The sequence below is a fragment of the Alligator mississippiensis genome, chromosome 10, assembly GCF_030867095.1.
Source record: "Alligator mississippiensis isolate rAllMis1 chromosome 10, rAllMis1, whole genome shotgun sequence".
Classification (NCBI taxonomy): Eukaryota; Metazoa; Chordata; order Crocodylia; family Alligatoridae; genus Alligator; species Alligator mississippiensis.
Genome location: NC_081833.1, coordinates 62,836,722 through 62,861,953, shown reverse-complemented (window position 1 = coordinate 62,861,953; position 25,232 = coordinate 62,836,722). Strand labels below are relative to the sequence as shown.

The following is a 25,232-nucleotide window of genomic DNA, read 5'->3' as shown; positions in this document are numbered from 1 at the left end:
GCAAAAACATGCTCCATCATTTCATAAGATGATGCAGCTCTAGCATTTAAGAATCAAACAATGGCACGGGGCCCAGAATGAACCACTCCTAGGTACTTGGCCAGTTTGTTTTCAGTGCAGGGATAGGATTTAAAAATCAAACAGTGTTTCCTACTGTGAGTAGTCCCTTCCCCTTCCACCAGCCCCCTTTTGCAAGTTCAAACTCTTATGCTGGACATATGTCAATGCCTCCAAGTTTTGGAAAAATACATTTGTAACTTTCACAACTAAATCACAAAATGTTAAAATTCAAAAACTGAGGCTTTCCCCTTTTTTTTTCCCCCTTTTGCTGAACCGATTATAACTGATCAACTATACTCACAAGAACTGGACAGGAAACGTTAAAGAGTGTCTGTTTAACGAGCCACTCCTCATAGAGCTCATGGATAGCTTGTAAATATTCCTACAAAAAAGGCATTCAAACAACATGAATTCATACATACATTATAAATAACTACAGAAATCATACATTTAAACAAACTGAAGTCAACTAAGAGGTCAATGATTTACATAAATTTTGCACATACCCAACAGATACCAGCAAACATTCAACATAAAAGTTTAGCTTTCATGGGCAATTTGGCAAATGGAGTCATGCAGGTTTTTATTATGTACTTCACTGCCATGACAGATCACACAACATGTCAGAAATCTTTACCCAATATTCTGATTAAATTATTTCTTCCTAGAGAGCAGCTTTGCTGCAATTCAAAGCAAATATCATATGAAGCATTTAGGGTTTGGGTATTTTTTCTTTTCTTTTCTCCTTTTAATTCTAGCTTCAGCAAGCAGCACTCGTTGAAATGATGCCATTGCCACGTCATGGTGAACCCACACTGAATCAACAGGAGGTGGAATCTCATAATTTCTCCTTATTTACAATGTCCAGCCTTTTCTTATTCCCACTGATAAAGAAATGAAGAATCACAAGTTTTTGAGCTTAACTAGGTATTATCGTATACCATTATATTGATTTAGCCAATGAGGGCCTCATCCAGACAAGATCAAGGCTGCTATTTTCTCTTCCAGGGAAGGCATGTAACTTAACGCTAAAAGAAAGATGACCACCATGGAAGGATGAAACAAGGACAAAAAGGAGAAATGAAACACTACTTCAGAGCTGCTTTTTTTGCAGATACTTTTTCACCCCCTAACAGTCCCAGTTAATTTTCTTCTACTTCCACCCACCTTCTTTAAAAGCATTTTTGCTTGTCAGCCACTATTAGCTGTTCATGAGATGACTTAACCTTTCACATTCACAATCGTTTTCTCTCAGTAACAAGGAGAGACACTGCAAAGTAACACACTGTCTCTTCAAAGCTACTGCAGTAAAATAGCAGAAAGAGCTTATTCTCCAAGGGAAAATTTCACATGGTACTGGATTTAGCTTTGCTTCCATTCACCACACACATTCCACCTACCCACCTGCCACAACTGTAAAAACACTGTAATACGCAGCCCATTCCTGATGCTATCCTATTTACTTCTTGCCTAGTGTTTCATTAATAGAAGACCTTTTGGTATGGGACCTTCACGTAAAACTGTTCCATAGTACTATCCAACTAGAACTGCAAACATTCAGGACTTGAACAAAATAGCACCTATAATCATTTTGATTTTTTAAATAAAAATAGGAGTGAATACACACTATTAGACTATAATGCTACAAAGATGCCTGCCTCTTCTTCCTAATACTATTTCTTTTTTCTTATTCTATATTAAGGAATACTTATAAAGCCTTCAACTACCTGAAGGGAGGTTCGAAAGAAGATGGAACTAGACTGTTCTCAGTGGTGGCAGATGACAGAACAAGGATCAACTGTCTCAAGTTGCAGCAAGGGAAGTTTAGGTTGGATATTAGGAAAAATTCTCTCACTAGGAGGGTAGTAAAACACTGGAACAGGTTACTCAGAGAGGTGGTGGACTCTACATCCTTAAAGGTTTTCAAGACACAGCTAGACAAGGCTTTGGCTGGAATGATCTAGTTGGGAATGGTCCTACCTTGAGCAGGGGTTTGGACTAGATGATTGGGCTGTGCGAAACGGCTGCATTTCAATTCTGTTTCGGATTTGAACGTTTCGGAGGACAGCGATTCCTTTCAGTGTTTCAGCTGTATCTGTTTCGGAGATTCAGCTCTGCCAAATCTCCTTCAAATCTTGTTTCGAATGGGCTGCAAGCTTCACACAGCCCTACTGCCCAGCTGGACAGGGCTGCAGGGCCCCAGCAGGGAGCAGGGCCATGGGTGGCTCGTCCGGGGGAGGGCCACTGCCCTCCATGCAGGCGAGGAGACCCCCATGCAGATCTCTGATCCCTGTTACACTGGGTCGCAGGGCAGGGAAGCAGCGCAGAGCAGCGAGCAAGCCTGCTACTCCCTGCCACGTGACTCGGCTCCACAGGGAGCAGAGATCTGCGCCAGGGGTCTCCTCACCACCGCTGCCCGCCTCATGCTGCCCCAGATCTCTGATCCCTGCTGAGCCAGGTCGCATGGTATGGATCAGCACTGCCCTGCTACACAACCTGGCTCTGCAGGAAGCAGAGATCCGTGCTCGGGGTCTCCTTGCAACCACTGAATGCCCGGTGCAGCCTCGTGTTGCCACAGATGTCTACTCCCTGCAGAGCCAAGTTGCACAGCACGGCAGCAGTATACAGCTGTTTCCCTGCAAGCCCAGCTCCGAAACTGCGAAATTTTCTGAAACATTTTGGATGCCTGGTTTCATTTCCGAGGTGTTTCTGAGCCTTCCATTTCAATTCGGTTTCGGTGTTCCGGGTGTCAAAACGGCCCAAAACACCTCCGAAACAAAATGGCTGCTGAAATTTCACACAGCCCTTCTAGATGATCTCCAGAGGTCCCTTCAAACCCTAATTTTCTTGATATTAGGAATACTAACTCCTAATACTACAGCAAATGGAACCAGCTGGATCACACTGCAGCAAGACCAAGACTTTACAACTGAGCACACAACATGATAGCCAAAATGAGCCAAACACAAAGCAGTCTAGTTTGCTTCCTAAGGATCTGGTCTTCTTACCATAGGAATGATCTTTTCCTCTTTTCTGCATCTCCTCTTTAACCTCTCGTAACAAATTTCAGGAGAAGTCTGTAGATAAACTGCCATAAAACATTGGAATAGATATGTACAAAGATCATTTTTTAGAAAGAAAATGGAGAAGGAATCTGCTTCAAAACCAATGCAAGAATTATCTATACAGGAAACCTCTGACTTGAGCTAGACTTCCACATTATTGTTTTAATGAATGGCCAGCAATGAAACCAATGGATTTGCTTTCAAAGGAAAGCAACCATTTCCAAAGTCCTGGTGAAGTTTAGATGAAGCACAGCAATGAAGCAGCAAGCATTCCAAAGGCATTTCCACCCTCCAACACATACATGAAGAAAATGTTTCTAGTATTATAGGAATTATGTAGAACTCAATAGAGATTGTGGCAAAGTGGGTATCCTTGCTAGCCACTGCTAGCCCCCAACCTGCCTCTGGACACGCCGCTCGCCTGTTTCACCCACCATGCCTTGTTGGAATAATAATATGCTGTTAAATAAGGCAGGAGGCTGCCCATTACTGCACCCCCATATTTGGGGGTGTCTATGGCTCCGTACCTCCCCTACACCATGGCCCAAGCCTCGCAGATGGCATCCAGATGTTCGTGTCCCTGGCCTACAGCTGGAGCATGCTTAGGCCATGCTGTCAGGCCTCAGTCACACGCACATTCATACCACCCGCATCTCACCCGGGCCTCACTCACTCCACCCTCTCTTTCAGGGTCTCTCTCTCACGTCGACAACTTATGCCGCCTTGCTCCCTCTAGGAGCGGGCACCCTTTGGCCATAGGCTTAGCTAGTCCATTCCTTGGGTGGCAGACGTACCGTCTGTTGGGCCTCTCCCATGACCCTCACCGGGATAGTGGCCAACCAATTACCTGACCAGGTTTAAGCATACTCGGGCCCCTTCCAGGGTAACACTCAGGGTCTGTATGTGTACTGGGCTCTCAGCCCTCTAGTTCTTCTCCCCCTCTACTCAGGGCTCCACACTGCCCCCTTTACTCGGGGTCTTGGGGCTTCCCTCCTCAGGTGGACTCAGGTAGCCGTAGCCATGCCTGGCCCCCTCTACCTCCACTGTCACCTGACCCACCCAAAGGTGGGAGCTAGGGTTAAGGTGCCCCGACCCACCTTTCACCAGGGTGGTAACTGGCCTGGCATTTCCTGGGGGCTCCCGTACCACTGAGAGCCCCACCAGACTACCCACTCCCGGCAGGGTGCAGTTTTAGGTCATGCCCAGGACCAGGAGCCTCCAAACCATCCGCTACGGCTCCTGCCCTTACCTACAGTTAATACCAGCAGCCTTGCAGACAGGAGGTGGTGTTGCCTGGCCTTCCAGCAGCAAAATGCCCTATTTATATGGGCAGCCCTTAATCCAAAATGGCTGCCCTAATCTGGCATCTGCCGGCTGCTGGGTTCAGGCCCTTGAAGTGGCAGACACAAACAGTGTCCTGACACAGAGACAGATAGATCAATCTATAATTTCATTTTTTTTTTACCCTAATACAAACAAAAAATCCACACAAAAGGGAGGCAACGGTTACAAACAATATATCTTACCTATCAAGTCAACTGAAACATCAATATTCTTCTTGATCCATTCAAACCATTCAGTTAGTACTAGGTAATCCACTTCTGGCATTCTCCCACTGCAAACAAGAAAAGTGAGCCATTATATTATATATAAACATCCTTTATCACACAGCCATTCACTATACCGAATATGGGGTCCCATTCTAAGCTTCCAGACACATGACTTGCACTGGCGTTTAACCTGTGACCTCACTAAAGTTACTCCTGATTTACTCCAGCATAAGTGAAATGAGATGCTGACCCATAACTTCCCTAGACACACAAGGACCCATAACAATGTTCTCAGACTGAACGCAAGGAAAGCTAGAATTATTTTCCGGCCCTAAATGAATTCTGACCAATATAAGCCTCGCTGCTTAATAGTTAACAGTTTCATTATTGTTGTTGTTTAATAAAAACAAAATTACTTGGTGAACTAAGTAGGCAAATGTTCCAACACTCACAATTAAACAGTGACAATAACAAATTAGCATCAAATGATATTTCTAAAATTCCTCCCAACAGGATTGTTACGAATACATTTGAACTGTTGCAGTGTGCAGAGCCATAATGCTTTGATTTACTAAGCAAAATTGACAATTCATTATAACACTCCAGTCACCAAACAAAGAGCAACAAGACTCATATTAATGGCATCACATAAATATGACTTTTCTTTCTATGTGAGAAGGATTTATTAGAGGAGAGAAGTGCTGAAATATTCAAGATGGTTAATTTGAGCTCTACATTCATCACACAGTATAAGATTGTAGACAACTATTCTAAAATGATCTTAATAAGAATAATAAAATATTAAAGCAACTGTCATATAAATACAAGTCAATAGAAGACTTGTGTATTAAGGATGAAAAACCAAGTTATTTTTTGATTATGATGTCTTCTTGCCATGCAGTGGAAACTGCAGCCCCTTCCTAAAAGAGACTCTGTAACAGAAGCACAGTGGAATACAAAGCAGCAATGTGAAAGGCCTTCAGCTCTCTGCTAATAAAATGGATGATGGCTGCAGTTCTCAGATGAGCTTGAAGTAAGAGACACTACGGGCTTTTAAACCATCCTTCTGGCAATATGTTTTGATCACTGCCAGGATGGACAAAGCACAATGTACAGATGAGTACAATATTGATAATGAGTAAACCAAGAAAAAGAGCAAAATCGTGATGAGAAAAAAAAAAAATAAAAAGATACCCTACCACCCCCATCCTTCCCTGCTATCCAAATGAACAGCTTGTCTCAACAGTTTGTAGAGAAGAAAAAAAGAAAAAAAAAAAAGGCAACAATTCATTTTGAGCAACTGTTGTTTTTCTAATACCCTTAACTAGCAAATGTCTGTGTCACAATCAATAATCATTTTTAAAGGTTATATTTTAAAAGCAGAAGCCAAGAAATAGAAATAAGATTGATTCCACCACATATATATTTGAGAAATATGTATTTGAGAAAAGTGGTAGACTCAACCTTATTTCTATTTCTTGAATGAGAGAAAAGAGAAGGCTGCACCCAAACACAGATAAAAAATAAAACACAATGAAACATAGTCTAGTGGAAGACTACTCTGCAAACCTCTCGCATTCAGCTAGTTCTTGCTTGTTAGAGTGATACTAGTTAAGTCAAAAGAAATGCTTGTGTTCACTGTCCACAAAGTCAGGAACAAGATTCAAAGTACTAAAAGGTGCTTTATTTCTGAAATTCTGACAAGGACATGACTCCCCCAAAGTAAAGCTGGTACGGCCAAGGTTATCTAATAGCGGACGCGTCTACAAAAGATGTCTACTGCAGAGCTGCTTAATTAGCTCCACAGCAGAGTCTCAATGCCTACATGTGCGGCTCTACTAGGCTGCAGGAAACTAATCAACTCCGCTGCAGGTTAGTACTTGTAAATGCAAGTACAACTGTATTGCAGAGTCCTTTAATACACAGCAACACACATGCAGATGCTGACAGAGCTGGCTGGGACATGAGGGTGCTTCAGTGCCAGGGCTGCCTGCCAGCCTGGTCACAGCATGTTGAGCTGGGACAGAGCAGCCCCCCGCTGACAAGCTTACCTGCCTCCGCTTCACACAAGCCCCCTGCCAACATGCTGTGGTCTCGGGTGCATGTGTAAATGCAGCGCCTGGGAGCATATGTCCTGGAGTTTCTTGCTCTGTGCTAATAGCACATGTAAATGCACCCAATGTTAGCAACTTCCCATCCCAAACGCCAGTGTGAATTCAAATGGAAAAAAAAAATTATTAGTTAATATTTATTGTCATGTATATATGCCTAAAACTGCTAAAAAATAACACTTGTTTCTATTTCAATGCTAAATACAAGAGTTGGAATCACAATAACAATATAGAATGATTTGCATTTCTATGATGCCTTTCACTGAAGGTAAAGGCATGGTAAATGTTGCTGATTTAATCCTTGCAACATCTCTATAAAATATTCTTTCTTCACAGGCTTTCCCCCAATGAGAGAGATGAGGAATTAGGGACAGAGTGACTTTATGAGTGCATACCCTGAATCAATGGCAGAGGTGGGAGGAACACCTGGAACTCCTTACCTCCCAGTCCCTTCCTCCAGGATTAAAAGTTATCTTCCTTGAGAAGAAAAGTTTGTTTAGACTGGAGATATGGACCTGGAGATAAGAGACTTTTGCTGTGTATAACATAACCAGTGTTCTTCTACAGAATGTCTACCCAGCTCAGAGCAGCCGGGGGCTTCAGTACCCCCTTTATTTATACAGCCTTTCATGCACTTGTTAGCAAACCCTTTAAATAAAATACCCACCTACACTGATTTTAAACCAAGACTCTCATTGCTATATGTAGGGACCTATTCAGTTTGTGGTTTCATGGACTTTGAGGAAACCCCGAAATTGTGGCTGAAATCTGCAAAAAGACAACACAAAAAAAAAAGCTTAATACAAATAAAATGCTGGCTCCCCAGTGGAAGCCAGTGGGAAGACAAGGTGCCAGCTGGCAGGGTGGCACAAACGCAGCAGTCAAGAAGGTGGCTACCCCCTTGTCCCTCCACCAATCAGCACCAAGGGGCAGGGTTGCCATAAAATGACCGTAGAATTAAAACTTCACACCACAATCAACCCATGGTGAAAACTGGTAAATCTCTCTGAAATTTAGGTAGACCCCTAGCCATATGTGTACATAGTCTCTACACGAGAAAGGTTAGTTGGATCTGGATCTCTTAATCAAGTTCCAGCAGTCTTAACCTACAAATGTCTTTCAGGTTAGTCAAGCTTCCCAGGCACCCAATGCCAAGTAACCAACTCCCACCTGTAATACTGGCAGCCTACTCCTAGGTTTTCTTTGTGGCTGTTGGTAGTTCTTACCTAGAGCGGTGGTCACCAACCTGGGGATCCTGATTGACAGGTAGATCCCAGAGCCTCTTTGGGTAGATCCTGGGCTGCAGGACAGCTGGATGCACGTGCATAAGCCAGCCCCAGTAGGTCGATCTGTGGGGGAGGGAAGGGGTAGGGGCCTCCACAGAGAGCAACTGACCGTGCAGCCCAGCCAGGAGAAGTGGAAGGTACGTAGGGCCACAGCCTAGCTGGGTGATGGGAAGATTGGAGCCCATGGACTCCTCCAGGGGAGCAGGGGGGCTCCCTCCCCATCTCTACAGGGGTGGAGGCAGCTGCTGTTGCACCTTGAGTCCTGCTGCAGCTGGCCACATGTGGGCACAGCTCAGCTCAGCAGAGGGGACTCACGTGGGGGCAGCCCCAGCCCAGCTGGGGGCGGGGCAGGGTGGGGCAGGGTGGCAGTAGATCCTGGGGAGTCCTTTACTACTAAAAAGTGATCTTCACCATTGAAAAGGCTGGAGACCACTGACCTAGAGAATTGACTCCATTACCTGGCTAAGGATTAGGATCTTTAAGCCAGACTCAGCTGAAGACACGCAGCTAACAGTAGCAGAAATTCTCTAGTGGCTGCCTCAACTCCATAGAAAAATCCTCTATTTGTCCTGTGGCTCCTCTATTAGCAAGTGACTACTTTCCCAAGCTTTTAACTTGGAGTTTTATGAGGTCTAATGGAGCAGTTACTTTCCTTAATTTCACCAAGTTTTACAAGCAATTGAAAGGGTCACCATAAACTAGAATGACTGCATAACTCACCATTGTATGTATAAGGAATCAGAACTTATTTCTAGTAAGGTTCTCATACTGCCATTACTAAAAAGCAAATCATTTTATATCTTAGTTGATAACTTAGAAGAAGGAGCCATATTACTGACATCACATGGCTAAAGGTCTCCATTAAGCAACCTGGAATTACATTAAAACCTTCCACAGCATTCATTCTAGTTAGCAAGATAGCAAGTATATATCTGTGTACAGCACTCAGATCACCGTTCTTAGGGCTATTCAGTACAGTACAAGTGTCTGAAATATCTCTCCTGTGATTTCTAGTGTGTACAGGTTGTTTATCTACCCAATATCCAAACTCTGGTGCAACTACTAGACTTTTTCAATGGTTTAAAAATCAATCATCATCATTCATATTGTTTTTATAAGTATCCAGAAAATCTGGCCTTGTATATCTTAGAAATAAACACAATTACAGTAACAGAGCCAATGCAACTATAACTAAGCAAATTAGTTACATGATTACAAGACACTTCATCTTAGAAGACTTTCACAGACCAGGCAAAAAAGATGCAGTACCTGCTACCATTTAATTGGACTGGCTTCTGTTCTACTATAGAAAGTCAGAAAATAAATACCACGGTCCTAATCCAATTCTGCACCCATACATACAGAGCTGAAAGGGGTAAAGGCCTTTGTAATCCCCCCCCCCTTTTTTTCTTGAAGTCAGCAAATATAGTCCAACACATATAATGCATAGCATTTTAGCAACAGACAGGAATTTCAGTTCCTATGACACAAACATTTGTACTAATGTTAAAACAGATTATTTAGATTCAGATTTACATATAAACTTAAAAGCAAAAAAATTAAACCCAAGTACATTTCTTCTGGATACAATGTGATAAACAGCAGTTTTCAACTGCGATGGTATTCTTTACATCTTAGCAACTCTCATGAAAACACAGAAGCAACTCAACACACACACGTATAACAAACTAGCTTGTGTAGTATGGATGCCATCTTGTGGCAAGCAGATGTTTCTCCCCAGAAAAGGACAAGAAACATGTTCTTTGCCCAGCCAAGGGTATGACAAACCATAACTCATTTCTTTCAATTTCCAATTTATTTAAAAAAAAAAAAAAAAGTCCGTATTGTAAAGAACAATCAGGACTGACGAACTGTGTTATTTCAAATGAAAAGGCACTTGGTACCCAGTCAATTTACTGCCTCCACATACTCCGTCTCAGGCTGTGGTCTCATCAGTTCACACAAGTAAGCAGGGCTGGGCCATGGTCAATACACGGCTGTTTCCCTAAAGAACCCCAAGTCTGCGAAAGGAAGTGACCTCTCTAAATCAATAGGTAGCACTCTCCCTCAACAAGGGATCTGGAATGATTTTAGGATACTGTGCTTTGGCATGAGCCAGATTTGGAGTCGACTGCACTGAGGTCCTAAAAAATGTATCACTCAAGTCTCCATTTATAAGGAAAGGCAATTTAGGCTTCAGACCCTGGCCAAATTCTAGCTGGGTTCATTTATGCACGTTCAGTTTCAACAGCATTACTCTTCATGTCCTGTCTTCATTTGTAATATATCTTTTTGAATGCAATAAAATATCTGTTGTGCTTCAGCCCATCGATGATGGTAATAAATAAATCTGTTGAAAAACCAATATCCTAAGTATCCGGTGTACATTTCATCCAAAAGACTCCTCTAATCATTCATATATACAGAGGCAAATTGTCCAGACTCTATTTACCTATAGTCCTTAAAGATAATAGCAGCACATCTGAGCAAAAAAATTGACTCTTTAATACAATTACTGCCAATTTCATAATTATTTAAATATAAATTACCAAAGATGACCATTTTATGTTTTACTTTAAAAGCTCTATTAAAACAAGAACCTGAAGTAGTGTGTACTGTACCTTCGATATAAGTTTTCAACAAAAATGTTTTTTGCACTGTGAATTGACCTCTCCATCATTCTTATGGGGGAAATCTACAAAATAAAATCAAGAGCCATTGACTAGTTTATGTTCTCCAGCACTGTTCATTTCTTTCAACCCATAATAGTCTTTTTACCTCCAGCTTCATGGTCACTGCATTATTAAAGGCCCTACACTACACCAAGCTGGTTTTTTCCAGAGTTGGAAGTCAGACTATTTGCTTGTTCAGAACAGAAGAAATCACTCAGGAAAAATTAGGTATATAAATCTTGGATTCTAAGAGCAGGAGTTTCCTGACATGCTAGCCTTATGGAAGATAGATTAAAGCTGACTGCAGAAGCACCAGACCCAATACCAGCAGGCTAATCACCAGTTACTTAATTAGAAAAAAAACCCTGTGGTCCATTAGAAGCTGCAGATGAACAGGACTGCCACTGCCCAATTTGTAGGTGCTTATAGCACAGGGAAATCACAGAAGCTATGGAAAGAAAAGAATTTTAGACCCATCTCCAGTGGGCTACTCCTCCTCCTCCAGCAAGGTCAAAGCAGTGACAGCAGCTGGTAAGTTGAACATCTTTTTCTGATGCACCACCCAAATGTGCTTCTCTTCTGGGGAGTGAGGCAACACTGGAAGAGTTTTTTTTTCCAGTCAGCTATTTCACACAGAACTAAGGATCACACAAATTACAACTGTCCCTGCGAGGGCGAGATAGGCCTAGCAGCAAAACAGAAAGTAGGATGCAAGGGAATTTTTAGGTTTTAATGAGGTCTTAGGTATGTTGCTTGCTAGTGACAAACTGATTTTCAAATATTAAAAATCCCAAATGGAAAAGAAATGTTGGGCATTTCTGTGCAGCTGAGCTGGGAGATGCCCAGGATATGAAAGTGTCTTCTGGAAACCAGGCAATCCCAGGTGTCAGGCATAGTATGTGCTCCTTTGCATGGTGACATCCTGGAAACCTTCAGCTCCTAGCTGTTTCATAACAGCACTGGTTCTTTCTAGAGTGCTCTGTAAGCCAGAAGACTGGAAGACTTCCACTTCCTTAGCCCCCTATATTATCTACAGGAACACAAGAGAAGAGACTTCCCTCTGCCTTGAAGCAGTACAACAAAGAGGGCTCTCTTGTGACTGTGAAAGCCAAAGCTGTGCTATGAAGTATGGGATATTGAGGTACAGATGTGGAAGGCAAAAACAGACCAAGCACCCAAGGACAGGAAGGGAGCAGGAATGGTTGTACACATTAAATGGGTGTAGGTGTAGAGAGGGTGGCCTTTGGTTTCATGGCACCCCATTGCAACTTCCACAGATGGCAGCTGTATGCACTTCCTCAACTTTAGCACAAACAACAGCACTTTGCAGGCCTCCTTAAAGCAGTTCAAGATGAGGAAAAGCCTCCCGGCACATATATCAGATGATGGCCAAGTTCAAGTATTTTACTGTTGGTCTACAACAGGGGTGGCCAACCTGCAGTACGAATGCTATGTGGAAGGAGTTCTTGTCCTGGCTTGAGACCTCATTGACCTGGATTTCTCATTCTCTGGCCACTTGATACTGTCTCAGGTTACTCTTCTACCTGAAATGTTTGTTGTGGCATCTGAATTTGTCTGAATTTGCTTTTGAGCAGGGCTCCTTCTTTGTTTAAGTGCCACATACAGTTGTTGCCTTCTATAACTAATTGTTACTCTTTTGGCATAGATATATAAGGTGGGGGCTTGAGCCTTCATTAGTTTTTTCCTTTCTGTCTTGTAAGTGACATTTCTTCAGGTTTTGTACTGAAACATGTTCTGTCTTAAAGACTTGGGCTGACCCCATTAACGGTGTGTTTAGTGTAGCTTTGAGGGTACTTAGTGTGATGTAGTGGAGGGAGAATCTTTGATTTGCTAATAAAAATGGTAAGTGATTCCTGAATAGTAGTTTAAGAAGGCAAGCTTCAGAGGAAAGATACTGAGATTAGTAGCCTTTTATAACAGCAGTGCTCCATGGAAATTCTCACTAGTCTCAAGAATGAAGACAAAGTCACACCTTCCTAGCATCTTTATCTGTTGGCTGCAGGTCAAAGTATCTTTGATCAAAAAACACATCTTCATATCTGTTTCTGGGTATAAGGAAAAAAGAATCAGAAATTTACCATTGGTCTGGTATGGTGGTCCAGCATGGTAAGTTGTACGTATGTCTGTAACGTAATCCCCCATCGCGATGAATCTTGATACATTAAACCCTGGTGTTGAGGATTAGAGAGTAAAATAGAAATGGAAACAGGTTAGACCAATTTGTTTCTGTCAAACATTTCATGAGTCTTTATAACTGCTCAGAGCTGCTAAAACAATATCATTTACCTATGAAAAGAACCATATTGATCATCTGCATCTGGCAGAGCATATATAGGAATTATGGCCCTAGGATGGAGACACATAGAGACGACAGAATTCAAAGCGAGTTACAGGTGCTCAGTACTGGATGCTCAGCGTTGCGGCTCATGTACTGGAAGCTGTCTCTAGCTAAAGTTTCACCTCTGAGAGAGGGCAAGCTGCTCACCGCCTAACAAAAATTGCCTTCATTTCTGTGTTCCAGGTCAAGAAGCAATTTTTCAGGGCACCCATTAATGCTGCAAGCAGGAGCATCTGGATATAGCTGGAATATACCAAGACTGAAAACAAGGTGTCCTTTATCCAAAATATTATAACTATTTTCCCTTATGGCTCCTCAAAACATCTCTCAGATCCTCAGTATTCCTGTCCCACTTCAATTATCTTCCCCATACCTGTTAAATGTCAGCCCTTAATGAAATCCAAAGAATACAATATATTCATAGATTCACAGATGTTAGGGTTGGGAGGGACCTCAATAGATCATCGAGTCCAACCCCCTGCATAGGCAGGAAAGTGTACCGGGTTCAGATGACCCCAGCTAGATGCCTATCTAACTTCCTCATATCCCTCCTCAAAAGATCCCCAGTGAGCAGGTGAGTACTTCTGCAGAGGCTGGTGATACAGCCAAGTAGGAGGAAAGTGCACCCAACCCTACATAAGGAAGAGAAACAAACTGAAAGCAGAGCATCAGTAACCTACACCCAAAGGAATTTGCTGTTCTCCAGTACAGCTCTGAACAGTGGTGCCAAACAGTACAGCGTAGGTTCAGGAAAGCAGGGACTTTGCCAAGTGGCAGTCCAGACCATCACATGATGAAGAAATGCCTATGTTAACCTGGGTACCAGAAGCCATCTAGCTGGAGCAGCAAGGAGTTCTACGTAGGCTCATGTACTAAGAAGCAGGATAAATTACCTTGCTCTGAGCTCCAAGTTTCACAGCTAGGTAGTTTCTAGTACCCAAGCTAGGCTGTGTAACACTAGCTCACACATCTCTATGCCATGCTGCAGCCTACAATCAGACAAACCCTAGAGTGTGCACATGCAGTTTAGCCTGAAAATTAAACTTATGATTTATTTCAGTGTGACCACCTGGTTTCATCAGTAAAGCCATTTACCAGCTGGAGAGGGCAGTTTCCAACCACTGCATGGCTGCCCTTGGAACTGTGACAACTAATTTGCAAGGCAAACTGATGAGCACTCTCCACTCTCACTAAAGTCAATGAAGTTGCCCCACACCCTATCCTTCCTCATGTGTCAAGAAACACTCCCAGAAGTCCCACAGCCACTTATTTCACTCTGTTCTATGTGTGTATTTTACAATTACATAAAACCCTGTCCTCTTTGACTGCGAATATAAAAAGCTGTCCCAGTCTGAGTCTGGTTACAAACTAAGGAACTTCTCTGTCAGACAATAGCAGGTCCTTGCATCTCTAATCCCGCACTCAGCCTCCATCCTGCCACCTGCTCTTTGCAACCAGACCATCATGCCATTAGGAGTCCCTGTGACTTGAAAATAAGAGACTGCATGAGCACAGTGTCTATGAGCAAGTGACAAGGTCAAAGCCTGTGTCCCTCACTGGTACAGTCTTTTATAAGCAGCATCACTTCAGTGTTTACCCCACAAACACAGAAAAACATCATCAGTGGCAGGTGTGGTTTTTCACTTACATAAGACTTCAGCCACATGCTTCCCACAGGCTGTATTGATGGCTATGAAGCTAAATGGACACTAGACTTTGAGAATGTAAGGACACACTGTTTAAAAAGTGACAGTATTTAGAGGATTAATTCCTGCTGCTTACCAGGAGATTATGACCGTGAACATTCCTCCATTTCGCCACTGGTTCCGTCAAAACCTTTTTTAAAAAATGACATTCATTTCACATTACCCAAGTGGTTTAGAATTTGTATCTGCATGTATCAACATAATAAGAATAATTAATTTAAAAAAAAATAGGACTACAGTCATGGACAGGAACTCATTCATTTTTTAAAAAGAACTGAATAATGAAATTAAAAACTTTAATATTGGAGAGCTATTATAAAAATTAAAAACATGGGTTTTCATTACCAAAATGTCCTTTTTCATTATTTTCATCAATCTAGAAAAATAAAGCATTGACGGGCTGATATCACAGGTCTCCCTGTAATGAATCCTTTGCCTGTATTTATCAGTAACAGCATAGAGGGAAAAGAATGGATACCAAATATAGACAGTGTTTCATCCCAAAGACCTGATTATTCTTCCACAAATTAATTTCCCATAGGACAACACTGGTTAACAAAGGAATAGAAGCTGAAGAGCAATATGCCTTTGTACAGAATGCTCATTTTATTTCTGAGATCTAAAAGATGCAGTTAGGTCTTTTATAAATGATCAAAATTAAACAGAAAAAGATCTTCTGTGTCCAAAGCAGGCAAAATTGTATTAGACTCCCCAGGGTCTTCATGCCAGCATAAGAATTCACTAGTGTTGTAGGATCAGGGTCTAAGGGAAACCTGGCAAAATCAAATCAGTCTGCTTCACACATGCCTTTAAATGTTTAACATTTTAGGCTGCAGGCACACTAGGAAAAAAAACCCCAAACTATTGTTCAAGTTAATGGCTACTTATTCCTCATGGATTTATGCCTTTCAAATTACTAAGTGCCCTCCTGATGCCTAGTATTCCCATAAAGAATCCTGGACTTCTGCATTAATGTTTCACAACATTTAAAATTCGATGCAGACAAAAATGTATGTTTAGCGAGGTTTTTCTGAATCTGTTTTGTTTAAGCTAATACTAGGTTTGTCTTTTCCCTACCTAAGAAGTTTCATTTAAATCAAACTCCTCCATCCCCATGGGTCAGAGAAGGGATGCAGAACCAGTCCATGGGCTGAATCAGGCCAAGAGATCAGCCCCCTGTGCTGCATGCATCACGCAGGACCAGTCAGCGCACGCACTGCATGTGGGGCTGATCCAAGGCCCATGGAAAGCACCGTGGGCTGGATCAGAGGGCTCCAGGTGCCATCCCTTTGTCACCCCTGGTTTAAGAGGATGTGAAATCAAATCCTACATCTGCTGGATATGTTCCAAAGTTCAATTATATAAGTGCATTCTTCCAGGCAGCATAACTTTACCTCAGTTCTACAGCTATGTAATCAACTATCTTCAGCTTCTTTACTTCAGCTCTCTCTTATTTGGTTTTCAATTAAGGATACATTTAAGACTTTACAAAAATTCTATTAACCAACGTGAATAAAAATGATGGTTCTACTAGTTATTGTTAATTTATGTCAGGATAAGTCTTTATTAGCAAAATGCATTGTTTCAACATCAAAACATTTTCTGTGTTGTGTGCATTTCGTTTCCTCTATCCTACTATTAATTTCTCTTTAAAATATTTTTTCATAATTCCACTCTAAAAGTAGCCAATACTATTCCGTGTCACAAACTAACAGGTGTTAAATCAGGGAAACACTGCATGTCTGCCTTTAGTCAAGTGAGCACAGATAGTTAACAGGCTATTAACACAAGAAATATATTCTACAGAATAACTAACAAGATGCAGGCCAGAATTAACCTGAACACAAGCACAGTCATAAATAAAACAGACGATGATGGCTCTTACGCCAATAACTTGAGAGACAGCGAGAGAGAAAAAGACAGAAAGGAAAAATAGATCGCTGGTTGCCAAATGAGAGCGGGCAATAACACAACACATTATGTTACTTTCAAGCTTTTAAGGGAATAATATAATTTAAAAAGAAGGCTAACAAGTTCTTAGTTCATACTACCTTCTCCTGAAATTTGGATTCTTTGGAAGACATGAATATCAGGCCTGTGCAAATAGGGTAGTATTTGATTCAGATTCGGCCAGTTCGGAGGACAGTGATTCGATTCAAAGATTCGGATCACTGTCCTGAATTGATTTGGCTGAATCGGCTTTGGAAGATTCAGTGCCAATTCAGAGCGATTCGGAGATCTGGATCGGCTGAGGAGAGGCAGGCACACCGAGCAGCTGCAGGTTCTCCCACGGCTCCTCTGGCTGCACCTGTCTCTCCCCAGGTGGAGGGAGCTGTGGGAGAAGCCCCCCATGGCTGCCCTGCCTGGTCCCAACCCCTGCCCAGCCCCAGCCTAGTCCCAGCACTTTTAAAAAAAAAAAAGAGCCCCACGCTCACCAGTTGCAACAGTGGCGACTGGGGCCTTTGAGCGCTCATGACAGAGCCCCCCCCCAACGCAGGGCAGAGGGGAGCGCCACCCCCCCCCCGGCACCCACGTGGTAGCTGCCCTATGGTGTGGGTACACTACAGTTCAGCAGGGCGCTGTGTGCTGCCTGGGAGCTGGGGCCACTGGGGCTGAGTGGTGCCAGGCTCCGGCTGACAGGTGGAGCTGTCCCAGCTCCCACATAGCATGCAGCACCCTGCTGAGCTGCACTGCACCATGGGCCAGCTGCCATGTGGGTGCCAAGCAGGGGGGTCAATCCCCACTGCCCCACACTGCGCAGGGGGGGGGCTGTGCCATGAGCCCTCAGAGGCCCCAATCCCCGTTGCCAGCGTCGGTGAGTGCGGAGATTTTAAGTGCCGGGAGGCTGGGCCAAGTGGGGGATGGGGAAGGCTCAGGCAGCCATGAGGGCTTCTCCCACAGCTCCTCTGACTGTGCCTGCCTCTGCCCTGGTGGGTGCTATGCCCTGCTGCCGCTTGTCCAGCTGGCACAGGAGGCACAATGTAGGCACAACTCGCTTTGGGCAGCAGCAGGGCATAGTGCCCGCTCCCAGCACTACCGTGCCCACATCAGCACTAGGAGTGGGGGGCTCTGCCCTCTTCAGCCTAGAGCAAGCTGCACCCGCATCCCACACACCACCCCCCGGCTGGGCAACTTGTCCCAGTCCCAGCCCCAGCCCCAAACCCTCCCCCTGTGCCTTCCTTCTCTCCCTCCCCCAGCCTCAACAGACTTGTCAGCTGCCTGTTTAGTCTATGGCCAGATCTCTGAAGCAGCTAAATCTTTTCCAAAGCTTTTCTGTATCAATTTGGATGCTTCAAATCGATTCAGAGCTTTTAATTGGTCTCCCGATTCGATTTATAGATTTGGTCCCTGAATCGGGCCAAATCTCCTCCGAATCAAATCAACTACCAAAGCTTTGCGCAGCCCTAATGAATACTGTCAATGCTATAAATTGCAAGACAAGGACTTGATTGAGCAGTAAAAAAATCCAGTACCTCAATGTTGGTAGTTTTTGCAAAATAATCCAGGCATGTTGTTTTCCCACTTGCAATATTCCCCTCGATACAGATCTGATGAAAAACAATATCAACCTTTTAAACTAAAGGAAATGTAACACCAAAGCAATGAGCAACTGTATATGCAAAGATCCCTATGTATAAAATTAATGTATTTAACAATTCTAGTGCCACTGTAATGAAATGATTTCCAATATAACCCCTAGAGTTCAAGATGTGGGGTGTGATTCACCATTGCAGTGCATTAGTAATACATTGGTGTAACATGCTGAAAGCTGGCATAAAATGAAATGGTAAATATGGCAGTAAATATTCAAATACACACATTCAGGACAGGTCTGGGCCTCAGCCACACAAACTGATATCCATTGGTTTCAGTGAGATCAGACTTTCAAAATCACGTGCACAATGGCACATGTAGGTCCTAATCCCCTAAGCAAGGCTACATTTACTGCAGCCATTAAAATAATTGGAGATTGATCCCAAAGCCTATAAGGTTTGAGCCACTAGGTCTATGCAATTCTTCCAATTTAGCCCTTTCCCCATCCCCAACACAATGTCTTATTCGGATGCAAAGAACCCCTTACCATAGCACCTAAGAGTTAAGGTGCTGCTGCTAGCTCCTGTACACTCAGTGCAGTTCCTATAAATGTTACCCACCTCCCCCAAGACTGAAATTTAAAATTTGTATTTCACGGTGAATTACATTTGAAGCAACTGTTCTACACCCAAAAATAGATTACAATTTCTTTTAACTATCTATGTTACTAAAATTAATAACGGGCCTAATGCCCAGCTATCTAATACAGTTTAAAGAATCAGACTGAAAAAACGGTGAATGGAGGGCTACCTAGAATTTAGTCAAAATTAATGTAATTTATTTGAGCAGGTTACATGAAGAATGCAGAGCACCAGCCCACTCAATTGGGAAACTTATTCCACACAGGCATTTTCTCAGTGGGAAAGAAGCCTCTTCATTGTCTTTTAAGTTATAGAGCACTTCAAATTACAGCAGGAATCAGCCTGCCGGTAGGAAGGCACAGGACTGGACTCTATTTGTGCATCACTTCGGACAAGACTAAAATCATTTCCTTGGGTTCTATCATCATTACATACCAGTAGGCCATATTTTTTACATTGTTCTGAGTAAAATACTTACAAGAGTCTTCTTCTTGCCATCATTTGTCAGGGGTTTATCTAGAACAGGAGCAAATATTGTTTGAACCAGGAAAGTACCGGTTTTAGGTTATATAGGTTATACTTTTTTTAGGGTACCGGAGTCATTAGGAAGACTCTTGTGAGACCCAACAGTTTTGAGTTTCAGGTTCACTGGTTAGTTTAACTGATATGTAGGATAACCTGTAAACTCTTGTGGCTATTTTTTTTTTTTTATCCTTTAACTTACATATCATGTAGTACAAGGAGCTAAGTGGCGGGCTCGTGCCTCATACCTTTCTCAAGGAGGCTTTTCTGTTTTATTGTCGCTCCTTTGTTAGCTCCTTGATGAGACGACAGGCCCCCATCCTGCAGCTAATTCTGTGTGGGGAAACCACTGTGCTGATCTAACGTGCCCACCTAGCAAAATCCTACGTTACGAATCAGGCTGTTGTATACTAAGGAAAGTTAGTCTGACATCCAAACAGGACACCTGTTAGTGTTACAAACATACTGCTACGATTATCATCACTGAAGTAGGGAACAATTGTATTTAAGAGAGCTCTGTGTAGTCAAACAGACCACAGCTCCACCGCACAAACTGACAGCACTGATAAAGCACCTGCACAAAAAAAAATAAATTACTTCTTTGTTTCTCTGGGCCTCTCAAACCATGGTGAAAACCAAAAACAAAAAAAAAACCAGAAAAGTGCTGTTCTAAAACAAACAAAAATTGACTGCGTGTCCAGGGCAAGAGTGACTAAGGCAACTTATATAACTCTTTGCCTGAAACCAAGCGGATTTCCAGTGGATAGCTCCCCCCCTCATGTATTCACTGTCCATGGGCGTGCGTCTAATGACGCAAACACCCAGAAGGGCCCCTTGCACAGGTACGAAGGTTTTAAATGCAGAAAACAAGCTAGAAAGAGCGACTGCAGCTTTAACCAAAGGCTAAGCTGGTTGCTTAGCATTTCAAAACCCTTCCTTCCTTCCGCAGAGGGAACCTCTCCCCTGTTTACGCTTGGAAGAAGGAAGCCATGTGCAACCTGCCTTTTCCGGCCCCCCCCATGGGTTTCCCTGCAGCTGAGAACCAGGCCGGGCAGGAGGGGCAGGGCTGAGCTGCACATTTCCTGCATGAAGCAGCGGTGACCAAGCAGAGCCCGCTGAGACAGGAGGGCTGCTTGTGGGGGGTGGTTAATAAAAGCCGTTTCCCAGAGCAGCTTGCAAGCCAATACCCCAGCTGCAAAGCAAGAGCCCCCCGCCGCCTCCGGGAGGCCAAGGTGGGCTTGCGGCGCGAGGTTGATACCGGGCATACAGGAGACGTCCCGCGAGCAGCCGGCCATGCGAGGCGCGGGGCGCAGGCCACCCGGGCGGAGGCGCAGCACGCGGGCACAGGCAGGCAGCAGCAGTCGCATGGTCCATCGCGGTGGGGGCACCGCCCCCCTGCGCACTTCCGTATTGCAGCCGGCTCGCTTCCTGGGCCGGGCGCTTAAAGGCGCAGAGAGCAGCTCAGGGCTGCAAAAAGCAATGCTTCCTTTTCAAATGCATTCTTTATTTTTGCGGCGTTGGTAAACTCCGCACTGTTTTGCTGAGGGTCTAAGACGTGCAAGTGAGCGTGCAAAGTGTGGTCATGCACAGGGGTGTGGGACGGACGTGGCAGAAACCGCGTTGACCCGCATCAGTGTAAGGTTGATCTCTGCCCCTCGAAGGCTCAGGTCACGCGTAGCGGCTTGGGGAGGTACAATGTATCGGCGCAGGTTTCCTGACCCGCGTGGCTTGAGAACTGCTCTTCCAGCGCGGTTCAGGACCCGCCGAGGCGCACGTGGAAATGGGAGTCTCCTGCCTTGCTTGCTCCTGCGGCCTCATGGCCAAGGGCAAGAACCCCGGGGGCCCCGACCCCCAAGCCCCCGGGCACGTAGGATGCCCGCCAAAGGTTTGGGAAACATCTGAAGGCCCAGGTGCGGGTGGAGGAGGATGTTTGCCAAAAATAACAGTTCTGGACTCATGGATTTCAAATTAGTTTTGGCTAATTTGGCCTCAGATACAAATTATAAAAAAAAAAAAAATCTCAAACTCATTTCAGCCACTTTCAAACCGATTTACGTGCACTGAACATCTGTTCTCTTGCAGGTTGAAACCAGTTTCTGATCACATCAACCAGTTTATGTGTAATGTCTGTCCCTAGCCAGGAGAGACCCGGGGCATCTGAACCCCAAGGCTCAGGCCTGGGGCTTGTGCCTAGGATGCCAGCTGGGTTTGGGACGTATCGGGGTCTGGGAGGGGGGACACTTGCCCAGTGCTTGCCAACTCTTTTGAATCTATTCCGGGAGGTTTCTGAAACGCCAGCGTGCCCTCAACACAACACAAACATGCCCGCATGGTTATGTATATCAGTTATGGATTACAGTGTGTAGATTTTACATCAAGACAACAAATGTGCATGACTCTTACATTTTAAAATCCCACTGGACTACTGTATACATTGGATTCAACATTTAATATTTATTTTAATGAATGCCCTATGGCTTTCTCCCCAGTGACTCTCAGCAATCTCCTGTAGATGTATATCTAATTCCTGGAGACTCCAGGGCAATCCTGGAGGGTTGGTAACCCTAGGTGGCAGAGCCACACAGACTTGATGATTGAGCTCTACCCAGTCATGCTTTGGAACTTGACTATCGGGCTTTGCTTGATTGAATTTGGAACTGATTTTAAAGAAAAGTCCTCTTCTGTTCCTTTGCCTAGAAGCCCGATCAACACAAGAAGCATAGAGTAAAAGCAGTAACTTGCAGGGAGAAAAACCCATTGGGAAGATGTGCGGATGGACCCCGAGAGAGTCCAGGCAACAAGACAAGACTCACAAGTAAAGGAGAGCACAGCGGTTTCTAAGATGGGTAAACGCTGTTGTTGGATTTGTCCCAGGTTGGAGCTGTATTTCTGAAGTCTCATTTGCAAAACTTCTCTGATTCTGGGAAGACACACAGCAGAGGGGACTTGAGAGTCTGAAACAGTTGGTAAAAGCAGAGCCTGTCCTGAGATTGTATGAGGGTGACAAGCTGTCACATAGGGCTTCTAGGCATTGGGCTAGTGCTGTCACAAAAATATCGGGAGAATTAGAGATGCATACTTTAGGCAGTGATTCCCAACCCCAGGGAGGAAGGGTGCTGCAGGAAGTGGGTAAGATCAGCAAGGTGAGGAGACAAGCAGATAAAGGCAGTCTCAGGCTCTTCCCTGCCTGGCTGCTCCCATGGCCCCCCTGCAAGGAAGTTAGCACTGTAATAAATAAGGTAGCTTATGAAATGGGGCACCCCTCAATTCACAGGACTTCCGGAGGGCAGCCTCAAGTCTAAAAAAGGGTGAGAACCACCGTTCTAGAGTAGCAGGCAGCAACCTTTACCAGTGGTGGCCAGAATGGTGCCCTGGTGCTATGGTCCGGCTGCCACTGCTGTTTCTCTCCATCCCACCCCAGACCTGGTTGCACATGGGAAAGCTCCCCATGGCCCAGGGGTGTCATGGTGCAACGTAGTGCAAGGAAAGCTCCCGCTGCCAAAGCCCCAGCTCCACAGGCAGATCCAAGGGCTCTGTGGGCTGGATTCAGCCCATGTGACATAAATTGCCAACCCCTTCTCTAAAGCACTTCAAAAGATTGCTCAGGTTAAAAAAAGAGGGAGCAACACAAGTGTGTATGCATGTAAGGAATGTGGTAGGCAACCATCGATCCTCTGGATCATAGTATTCACGTAAGAGGTATAGTTAGGTGATGAATCTGCTTGTAGAGTCCTTCAACCATCACACCAAGACCTTGACATGTTCGCCTGGACAAGAGTATAGAGAATGCCCAAGACCTACCATCCCCACAGAGCACTGAGACAATCCAAAGGCCAGACTGAGTCCAGATATTCATTGCCTCCCTCAGTGCTTGTAGCTTCTGCCAGAGAGCAACAGATAAGAACTACTGGTGACTGCCTAGCACCTCAGAGCGGGTGTGTGTCTGTCATGGTGATGTCCCTTAGCCTTTCTCCAACCAAGGAGTAGAGTACCCGTAAGGCAAGGGGGCTAGGGTTTTGAGGTGTCCTATACTTACCTTATTCTGGAGCTTGCAACTTTGTGGTATTTTGTAGGAGCCACCCTGCCACGAGCAAACCCACCACGTCCTCAGACCCTCCACTCATGCAGTTTGCAGTCATACCCAGGACCAGTAAGGAATGTAATATATTCATAATGGGAGACCAGCATGGCAGAGATCTATCACAAGCCTTTAGTGACTTGCCTCAAAAAAATGACATGCCTCCCATATCACAAACTGTTGTTTCAGTTACAACTATATGATTTGGAATTAAAATAACAATCTGGAAAATCTTTTGTGGTAGCTGTAGCTGACATGTTTTCTATGACAGAGTTAAAATACCCAGTATGGAGTCAGATACAGTGCATCTGAAACTTGCTTATAAAGATAGTCCCTACGTCAAATAATACACGGCCAGTAATAGTCAAGGCCACAGCACAGGATAAAACTTTACAGAAAACAATCCATGCATGAATGCTGGACAGCCTACATAACACCTGCCTAGGCCATGCAACCATTTTCAAAGTAAACCATATGCTCCTCGTACAATTTTATTTAAAAGTACTAAATTGATTATTCCCAAAGTCGTGTAACAGGGAATGTTGAGCTGGATGGATGAAGGACATGTAGGAATAGAAATATGCAAAAGCCAAGGCAAAACTGAATACTAGCCCCGCATGAATGTTGCAGTAGAGCAGTTTATCAGACTGTGCAACACCTGTGCAAAAAACAGAAACTGTCAAATTAAGCAACCTATGCCTGTAAGAGCTAAAACTCAAAAGCCATGGTCCAAAGTTAGCACCAATCTTTTTGTGTATTCAGACCATAACTGTGTATTGTTTTGGACTATTATTCCCATTATCTGGAAACTGCAATACTGGATAATTCAATGGCCAGATGTGTCATCACACACATCAAATCAATATTTGCCAGGCGTACCTGAAGTGGTCATCATGACTGATAAAGGACCACATTTTGATGCCTACAAATTGAAAAGGTTTTTTAAAGTCTATAATTTCAAACATACTCTCTCTAGTCCATTGTATCAATAGTCACATAGCTTAGTGGAAAATGGTATTAAAATCTTAAAGAAGCTACTTAAAAATGCTGAGAGCTCAAATCCAGATCTCTTCCAGGCTCTGCTGAAGTACAGAACATTGCCTTGGTAAGAAGGGTTCTCACCACCACAACTGTTGTTCAACAGAGAAACAGAATTGAACTACCGGAGCAGAGACAGGGTGCGTGCAAATGATCAAAATCTCTAGAGGCTACGAAGAAGAAATGAACAGAAGGGGTACTACGACACAGAGATGCATGACTTGCCACTTTTGCAGTCACATGATAATGTACAAATCTATGATGGCAAAACATGTGCACAAGAGGCAATAGTCTCAGAAGAGGTGACTGCTTGTTCATAGGAGGTCACTGGAGACATACTTAAGAGAACCAGAATTGCTAGAACATCTTCCATCGAATAAGAAGAAAAGAGAGCAGAGTACAGAAGCTCCAGGACCTTAAACCAAACAAGCTGCAGTGACAGTAGTCAAATTCAGCTGCAAACACTGAACTTCAGCTAGCACTAAGGCGGTGTATAAACATTAAAAAACCTACCCTGAGACTAACTGAGAGCTGCTGAAGCTAGAATAGTAAGAATGTAAATAAATGTTCTTTTGTATTACAAAAATGGTGCCTGAATCTTTATCTTTGT

At 43.9% G+C, this 25,232-nt stretch overlaps 1 protein-coding gene and 1 long non-coding RNA gene across 4 annotated transcripts in view; one reads left to right on the top strand and one right to left on the bottom strand.

Moving 5' to 3' along the window:
- The window catches only part of TK2 (thymidine kinase 2), a 27,179-nt gene extending 6,272 nt beyond the window's left edge, over positions 1-20,907 (bottom strand). The window contains exons 1-9 of one of the 2 annotated variants that reach the window (XM_019492966.2): positions 20,765-20,907; positions 19,463-19,500; positions 18,283-18,357; positions 14,886-14,939; positions 12,844-12,933; positions 10,694-10,767; positions 4,652-4,740; positions 3,069-3,148; positions 362-442 (exon numbers count right to left, since the gene is read on the bottom strand). In XM_019492966.2, coding sequence (XP_019348511.2) covers positions 362-442; positions 3,069-3,148; positions 4,652-4,740; positions 10,694-10,767; positions 12,844-12,933; positions 14,886-14,939; positions 18,283-18,357; positions 19,463-19,500; positions 20,765-20,873 — 690 coding nt within the window. In that variant the 5' untranslated portion in view covers positions 20,874-20,907. The remainder of the gene's footprint in view (positions 1-361; positions 443-3,068; positions 3,149-4,651; positions 4,741-10,693; positions 10,768-12,843; positions 12,934-14,885; positions 14,940-18,282; positions 18,358-19,462; positions 19,501-20,764) is intronic. The other variant, XM_006269824.4, reaches the window with a different exon arrangement.
- LOC109284479 (uncharacterized) lies at positions 20,506-25,232 on the top strand. 2 transcript variants are annotated; one of them, XR_002091959.2, is made up of 3 exons: positions 20,506-20,738; positions 22,204-22,352; positions 24,661-25,232. It is a non-coding gene; the product is annotated as an uncharacterized LOC109284479 (long non-coding RNA). The 2 variants fall into 2 exon arrangements; XR_002091958.2 differs by lacking the exon at positions 20,506-20,738 and adding an exon at positions 20,939-21,141.